The sequence below is a fragment of the Belonocnema kinseyi genome, chromosome 7 (assembly GCF_010883055.1).
Source record: "Belonocnema kinseyi isolate 2016_QV_RU_SX_M_011 chromosome 7, B_treatae_v1, whole genome shotgun sequence".
NCBI lineage: Eukaryota > Metazoa > Arthropoda > Insecta > Hymenoptera > Cynipidae > Belonocnema > Belonocnema kinseyi.
In genome coordinates this window covers 74,123,930-74,133,199 of record NC_046663.1, presented here as the reverse complement: position 1 = coordinate 74,133,199, position 9,270 = coordinate 74,123,930, and the positions used below count along the sequence as shown (strand labels likewise).

At 27.8% G+C, this 9,270-nt stretch overlaps 1 protein-coding gene across 2 annotated transcripts in view; it reads left to right on the top strand.

Moving 5' to 3' along the window:
- Positions 1-9,270, top strand: part of LOC117177451 (protein Fe65 homolog) — a 335,882-nt gene that overhangs the window by 312,053 nt on the left and 14,559 nt on the right. For both annotated transcript variants that reach the window (XM_033368150.1, XM_033368151.1), the window contains one exon: positions 5,228-5,460. In XM_033368150.1, the coding sequence (XP_033224041.1) occupies positions 5,228-5,460 (233 nt within the window). The remainder of the gene's footprint in view (positions 1-5,227; positions 5,461-9,270) is intronic.

The window sequence follows — 9,270 nt, the reverse complement described above, 5'->3', positions numbered from 1 at the left end:
TTTTAGTTTTAAATGAAGTTCAGATAGGTTTAAGTTTGAAGGTTCTGGGGTACACATTTTTTCTTTTTTAATATTTCTCATTTAAAATTACTTTATATTTGGAACATTATTCTAGAAGAATTCATTTTTAAAGGTTAATAATGCATATAAAATAAATCTATATTCAATGGTGAAAATAATGTGGATTTATTATTTTGAGATGAGAAAATTTTCTCTAGTTAATTTTTATGTGAAATCATAATATTTTTAATTCAATAACAATTTAGATTTCTAGAATTTCAGAAGCTTTGATTTTGATACCTTCAGTTTATTTTTCAGTTTCAAATTGTTAAATTCTAATCGCTTCGAATTTAGATTTTTTTAATTTAAAAGTATTTCTTTATTATTATTTTTTAATTTTTTATTATTTTAATTAAAATAAATACAATTTTCATTCCTTTGAATTTTAAATGCTCTATTTTTCAAAATTGTAATCGGAAAATATTAAATTTTTAACGTAGCGAAATCATCCTATTTTTGAAAATAAAGAAGGCTTGATTGAATAGATATCTCATTTATTTAAATAAATATTTTCTAAAATTAATTAATAAGACGAGCTAGCCGTAAATTCAAATTTTTCTCAGATACTGCTTTCTTGCGAACACCAAGGCTGGTTTCCGAGGCCCGGTGTTCGCAAGAAAGCAGTTTCTACAGTTGCGGCGTTTTTGCATAATTTCGTTTCACATTTTTTTCAGTATCTGCATTGTTTATAGCAAATTGACAATTTGATAAATTTTTTCAGAAGTGAGAAGATCACCTGTAGATTAGCCAAGAACCATAAAAAAAAGTTTTAAAAGTAATTTTAAATGAACGGTCTACTCGAATAATGATTTCAACAGTTTTCTTCAATTATCTCGGTTTGCTGCTTTTGTAGATACTGTTTTCTTAAACATCACGGCAGAATAGGTGTATTTTCTTAGTGGATTCTATTAATTCATATGGAATTTAAGTGCAAAATTGTAAAGAAGTTAGCGAGGGATAAATAAGGGAAAGACTACAAAGCCTGAAATAAATAAATATAAATTTGGATTAATTTTTAATGCTTTAGAAATGTTATGTTAAAAAACTGGAAATAACTGTGATCTTTGTAGAATTTTTATGACGTATTTGTGAATGCTTAATTTAAAATTTGTTTATTGAACCCTTTGTGTTAGTTTGAAATCATTGAAACGTTTCAAACTTTCTCAAATTTGTTAGAACCTTATTTGATAGTTTAGCATCTTTGAAATATTTGAATTCTTTTGAAAGCTTCACAATTTTTGGAAATGTTCGAAATCTTTGTGAAAATTTTGAAATCTGGTGTAAACGCCATTTTCAAATCTTGGAAATCCTTGCAATCTTTATGAAATGTTCGAAATCTTTTGGAAGTTTTTGTGAAATCTTTTAAAATCTTTGTGAATTTTTTTATTCGTTGAAATCATCGAATTCTTTGAAATCTTAGTGAATTATTTTTTAAATCTTCTAAATGTTTAACAATCTTTCAAATCTGGTGTACTGCACCCTTTTTAAAATGTTTGAAATCCTTTAAATCTCATGAAATATTTAAAAGCCTTGTAAAATTGTTGTGAAATATTTTTAAACTAGTGATGTACAGTAAGGTGGTCCAAATAACCGACATTCGAATAGAGGACATGGGGAAATTTTGGTTTTCGGAAAAATGGGTTTTAGGATTCTGCAGTTAAACTTAGCTTGCGGGAGATATTAAGAATTTGTTGTTGAGTCTCTAATCAATCATTTTCATGAAATTACTTTAAATTTTTTTGCACCCCCCCCCCCCCCCCCCCCCCCCCGCCCCTTGTGGAGCCCCAAAAGTGCCCCAAAAAACTGAAATTGACATTTTTGCCCAAAATTTACACATAAATGCTCTGTTTTTCCCTTCTTTGCCATGCATAATATTTTTGTGAAGTGCAATGGTTTTAAGTATTTTTCAACTAATTAACAATTGTTTAAACAATTTATTTTTGTTTAAATAATTTTTTTACACTTACTTTTTGAAAGGTAGATTTTTTACGTTTGATTGGACAATTGGTCATTTTTATGAATAATGATCTTTGTTTCAAGCATTTACTATTCGTTTAAACAATTTATTATTATTTAATTGCATTTTTTTCTTAAAAAGAGATACAAAACTCTATTTCTTTTTAAAATTTAGTTAGCTTTGCTGCTTATTATTAAATATCTACGTCATTTAGATACTAGTAACTTATTTTGCAATAAATTTTTATTTGTTTAAATAAATTTTGTTTGTTTAAACAATTGTTTTCGAAATTAAATGTTTAAATTTCTGTTTTTCTGCAATTATTGTTGTAATTTGTCATTGTAAAGAGCAGAATTTTTTGTCTAAACCATTATCGTATTGTTTAATAAATTTATTAAACATTAATGTAACATGTTATTGGAAATTGTGATTCAAAAATATGATTTTGGTCTCAGTTCAATTAAGTATATCGCTTATTATTGAATATTTAAACGTTAAGCAAATGCTTTAAATAATTAATATTTTTCACAAAATGTTTTACATTGGTCATGATAAGTTATTTTTTTTAATAAGACTTCATTCTATAAAAATTACATTCAATTTTGTCATTCTGCAATTATTTTTATAATTTTTTCCTTTAAATCACCCTCGCAGACAAACTCGTTTGTCCTCTGAAAGCTCAAAGTAAATTTTTTTTTGTTTATGTTGATCCCGCAGATTAGCTGTTAGTATTCTAAAAGGAATTAGAAACATTTGTATTTTTTCAACGTCACTGGAAATTAAAACAAAAAATTTTACTCTCAACAATGAAAAATTACCACATTAATTGCAAAAAAAAAACAGAAAATTCAAAAATTTATTCTCGAAAAAAATTGTTTAAACAAACAAAATTTATTTAAACAAATAGGAATGTATTACAAAATACGGTACTAGTATCTAAATGACGCAGATATTTAATAATAAGCAGCAAAGCTAACTAATTTTTTTTAAACTAGAGTTTTATACCTATTTTTAAGAAAAAGTTACAATTAAATAATAATTAATTGTTTAAACAAATACTAAATGCTCGAAACAAAGATAATTATTCTTGAAATTTTATGGGGGCATCAAAATTTTAAGTAATTTTATGGAAATGATTGATTAGAGACACCTTAACAAATTCTTAATATCTCCCGCAAGCTAAGTTTATATCCAGAAACCTGAATCCCATTGTTCCGAAAACCAAAATTTCCCCATGTTAATCTTATCGTATTTTCAGGGCCTTTGCGGTACGTCTTAATATTAACCGATTTGGCTCAAACTTGGAAGGAATTGTTTTCCGGCAACCTTACAAAATGGGGGGAGGGGTGGCATGCCCTCTAATCCAAAAAAAAAATATTAAAAGGTATGATTTTGGACCGCCCTAATGTACACGCATCCTTTAAATCGTTCAAATCCATAAAATCATTGTAAAACGTTCAAAAATCCTTTTGAATATTTTAAAATCTTTAAAAAATATATAAACCTTATAGAATCTTTAGCAATGCTTTGTAATCTGATGCTCAATGCCTGAGTGGTAAAATCCTTGAAATTTTAAACTGATAACTTTTGTAATTTGTAAGTTCAATATAACAAAAAATGTAGACTTTAGCCACTTAATACCACTCTTGCCTTAAAAATAAAACGCTGAAAAACACGTGTACATACATGAATCTTAACCAGTTTAGCGGGAAACACGAAGTTCTCCGATTCACACCCGGAGCGCTCGGTTATGAGGTACAAGCGGCGGATTCGGCTAACCTCGGGAAACTATCGGAGCTATTCGGATTTTTTGATATAGTGTTTTGCAATTTCTTCGACTAAAGATTACAATTTCTGTTAGCGTCTATCACAGAAAGTAAAAATATCTCTCATTACCTTTCACTTTCTCTTTGACTATATTAATTTGTAGAATATTTATTTTAACTTTTGTACGTCAATCTATTAATTTCTATAATAGCTTTTATACTATTTCAATATGTCATTATCAATTTTTCTTATTATGCGTTCTAATACATAAAATATCAATCTTTGCTATTGAATATACCAATTCTTGTTCTAAAGATATTAAGTTTTTTTATTCTAATTGTAAAATTTCGTAATTAGGCTAATAATAATTTTAATATTTACACGATTTCTCTAAATCGTAATCGACTATATCAATTATGAATATTGAAATATCAAGTATTATTATAAAATTTCTTTCAGTGTACTAAAAAACTTAGTCGCTGGAGTTCTCAGTTTATAAGTTGAAAAAAAAAATTTAAGTAATCATTTCTAACGAAACTATCTGGTGGTTGTAGGAAACAAAATTTTGAAAATCGAAAACAATATGAAAAAAATTGCGTGTATGAGGACCTTCTATTAAGGTATAATTGATTTGGATTTGACTTTTATATATAGCTTGGTTTTACTTTTTAACAAGCTGCGTATTTAAAAAAAAAATTGTTCTTATCAACATTTTTATATTTTCCTTATTAATCATTTTTTAATTTATTTTTTTACACTATAATCTTCTTTGAGTTTAAATTAAAAAAGGTTTTAAATATTTCAGAGCATTCAAATGATAGAAATACATTAGAAACTAATTTAAACGGCTCAGGAAATAAAAACAGAAAAAGCAGAGTTTTCAAAAAGCCATTTTTGTTTGTTTTCAAATTATTCATTTATAGGTTACGCAGAAATAAACATTGAACAACTCGTGGTTCAGAACTGTCAAAAACATGCACTAAAAAAATTTGATGAAAATAAGGACTCAAAATCTAGCTTATGATAAAAATGCGTTTTTAATATTTCAACCATGAGCATTTGTTTTTTATTTATTTTTTATCCCTAAATCTTGAGTTTTTTCTGGCATTACCAGTAGAATGTGCTAAATGGTGCAATCAATTTTTAAAAGCAATCTGAAGAAATTAAAACAGAAAAATCACTAGAAAACTTGCTATGATAATAAACATTTCTAATAATAATTGAAAGCCGCTTTTAATCGCCCCTTATTAGGAAAAAAACCCCTTTTTTAACTAAAATTGAACCACTGAACCGACTTCATCCCTGAAAGTGAATTTATCTGTAAAACAGTAGGGTATTTGGCATGTAATTTTATATTTCAGTATGCTAGAAATAATATATTTTATGTAAAGCTATGTATTATGATAAATGCAATTCCTAATACTTTTTCTATTTTTCTTTCAGCTTCTGCGAGAAAGGAAGTATCGATACTATAGACATGGGTGGAACACCCCACGTGGAAGGTGGATTGAATGAGTTGCACAATGTTCCTGTGAAAAGGCGACAGCCCAAGGAGCAGAAAAATGCAATTTTGCAGAACAATGTGACGGAAAAGCCACCTGCAGCCATCGACGGTGACATCATCGAGTCCAAGGACAAGGACGAAAATCTCCCACCAGGATGGGAAAAACACGAGGGTAAGTCATTTAGGGCACATAAACCTCGTGGGCAATTTTATTTATTTTTTATATCGTTTTCTGCATTTTAACTTTACAAAATTTTACTTTCATTTTAATTTGACAAAAAAACATAGCTTCGTCGTTTGTGTTCATTATTTTATAGGAAATTGTTTATTTTTATGTATTACAGGAATTTTTATTTGGATTCAGTATTGCAAGAATAAAGTCTTTTAAAAAATCCACGCAAATTAAATAGACAGCGATTGCAACCGGAAAGGCAATTCCGGCTGCCTGTATATTTTTTCTTTTGATTTATTCAGATTTTTTGTATTGTTATTGACTTCTAAATTTATTCAAACCAAGCCAAAATATTGATCCTTAACCATTTTTTTCATATGGAAAAATTGGGACCTTTATCGCTTCTGAAGCGAATATATAACAGGTGAGTGTCACGACATTCTTGAACAATTCTGATTCCTTACGCAATATTTTATTAAAAAATATTACTCTAATTTAAAAATACGAATATGATAATAATAATAGAAAAGGTTGTTTCATTTATATTATATTTTTATATAATTTCAATTTACTCTTTCTTCATACTTATCATTCTTATACTTTTTTTTGTTCCCTTAAAGATGATAATAATGCAGAACATATCATGTTTCTATCGAATGAAGAAAAATGAGAATATTCTATAAAAAAAATGTTTTCATCGAGTAAAAGTGGTATCGGTTGAAAACAAAATTTTTCCTATGAAAAAAGACGAAAAATTAATATTTTCGCTTCATTTGAATAAATTTAATAGTCAATTGCAATACAAAAAATTATGAACAAATTCGGGCAGCAGGAATCGAGCCCGGACCATCCGGTTACAAACTTTGGGCACTACCGCCTGATCTAACCGTTAGTTGAAGCTCTTTCACGTCCTTGTCCATGTAACTTGCGTGGATTTTGTAAAAGTATTGTTTTCTTGAGAAAGACTGAAAATCGTATCATATTATTCCATTATATTTCAGGTTTTGTAATGGCCTATTGTTTTATTATTTCTATTGTAAGTTCAAAAGTTTTCAATTTTTGGAAATAATTAAAATAGGTTACAAAAATAAAAAAAATTCTGCAAAATTCCTTTAACGCTTTTCGAGTCAGATTTTTAAATGTATTAAATTTTCAATCTTTTTATTTGCACAGAAATCACTTTTTTCGATATAAGAAAGGCTTGAAAAATTTTATATTGAGTATGTGTCTAGCACACACATTGCAAGTTTTAAAATTTGGTTGCAAGTTTTTAAAATCATTTTTCGAATTTCATACTAACTTTTCAACCTCGTTGATAAAACGGAATTTTTTAAATTTAGTATTAATCGAGATATAGTGTATTTTTTGTTTGGCGAAATTTTAGGGGATTTTTATAATTCACAAATAAATTGTTCATCCCTATTAGAACTATGAATGAACAACCTAATTTTTCCGATATGACCTACTGATAAGCAATAATCACGCATTGCTGTCAATTAAATAATACTAAAGAGCTTTAAAAATTGAATAAGTGAATTTATAAATATATTTTATTTTCGAAAAATATGATATCGTCTTTTATTTCTTTTACCATCGTCTCAAAATTTATACACGTAAATCTTGAAATTTGATTCATTTTCATAGTGAATCGGATGATATAAATGCCAACAAACGTCTTGCACAAATAGCGGAATCTGAAAAAGGGGCTATTCATGTCGAAATTTCGGTACCAATAACCGATTTTTTAGAGACGAGTAGATACTGCGTAATTTGTGAATGAAAATTTGTAGATATATTGATCACATTCTAGAAAGTTTGAAAATATTTGAAGGGTCCGTGATCTAAACCTGTTAACTGGAATTTTTTTCTAAATTGATTTTTTTGTATTTTTTGGAATATTTTTTATATGCAAAACATATTTTAACATGCGAAACAGCAAAATTTCCTTTTAGTTTTTCAATGGATTTTCAAAAACCGATATTTGGTATCAAGAGCATAGGTCCGCGGTCTAAACCTGTTAATTGATTATGGCGTTGTATGGGAGATCAGTATTTTTTTCTCTTCTACTTTCACGTCATCATCAATGTGTCGTCTACAGATCGCTGTAAAGACGAAGGTGAGCGACGCGTATGGATTACTAATACTCAGCAAATTATGGCAATTAACTATTTTAAATTTTTGCAAGCACATCTATGTTCGGCATACGATTCCAAACATTTTTATATATAAAACTTAGCTGCACCTTGAAAAAAGGCCGAAAAATGCGAGTCCGTGAATAACAATAGAAAATTAGCGGTAGAACACTGCAGATAACAGGTTTAGACCGCTGGGCCCCTTGTAGATAATACCTGAATAGCTTTCACTTGCCATATAACGTTCATTTTTAATTCAAATGTTATAAAACTATCGTTTATTATTTTTCTCCAGTAAATGAACAAAAAACACTTTAATGTTTTAAAAAATAATGAAAATTGCAAAAATAACGATTTTCCTTCGCCGTATAGAATTTCTGAAATTTCAATTAACAGGTTCAGACCATGGACCTTCATTGTATTCTTCAAAAACTTTATTCTTGTTAATTGTACCGTTTTACACTTTTACACATTTTTTATTGTTTTAATATTTTCATTTTAAAAACAAATGAATTTGCAGTTCTGCAATGTCTAATTCCTTAAAAATAATATACTAATTTGTAATATATAGTATGTCCCTCTGTACGCGTGAAATGGTTTGAGGCTTCTTATTCTATCACTGAGGTTAAGCAGTGATTAACTCGGTTATACTTGAATAGGGCCATCGTACTAAATAATCTGGATTTATATGACATTTTCATCTGCTTTCACACTGAAACTAATAAGACATAATTTTTCAGTATTTTGTTTAAATCACGGTTATCTAATTGTTTTATTTTCCTGTTGCACTATATCCTAAATTGTTGCTTTTTCGTCAACAAATTTGTCATACAAAAAAAAATAATATTTTAATGTTTCATGTCTTTTTACCTAATTTTTCGATTAAGATCAAAATTTTTGTATTATTTTGATATAACATATGTGCAAGTTTCTATTTGTTTTGTAAAATAACTTCTTGCTAAAAAGAACGCATTAAGTTTGAACGTTTTTGTATTTTTGAATTTATGTGGCTTATTTAATTTTTTATTAAAACGTAGACTAACGCATTTTGTAACTCTGCAGAGTGGAATTTTTTAAATCACATCACAGCGATCGTAAAACATATTTATTTTTATGTATATTTATGTGCAGCGACTATCCTATAATTTTTAATTCTACTGGCTGCATTTTTTGGCAGAGAACATTTTTATACAAAAATAAACAAATTTGGGTACGGTGCGTTTTGGTTTAAGGATTTTTTTGCTATGAAAAATATAATACACTTAAACTTTGCGTCATTTTTAAGAATAAAATAATAAAATTGGGATTTGCATTTTATGTTTTGGTTTTTGTTCATTTTTTAATAATATTGTAACATTTCATTAATTGGAAATATAAGAATAATAATCGAGACATAGATTGGTTTTTTAATTTTTGATATTGTATTTTGTTGGCTTAAGATTTTGTTGATTTGGGATATTGTTGATTTTTTTTCAAAAAATATCAAAGGGATTTAACTGTCTGCTTCTGTATATTGTACACAATTTTGGATTAGAAACAAATAGTATTCATAAAAAATTTAATCAAATTATCATCTTATTTAATACGAGGGTGGATTGATAAGTTTCCGGCCTGACCAAGAGATGGCGCCACTAGGCCTACCTTGAGGTGGCGTTCTATAGTACCATCCTTAGATAGC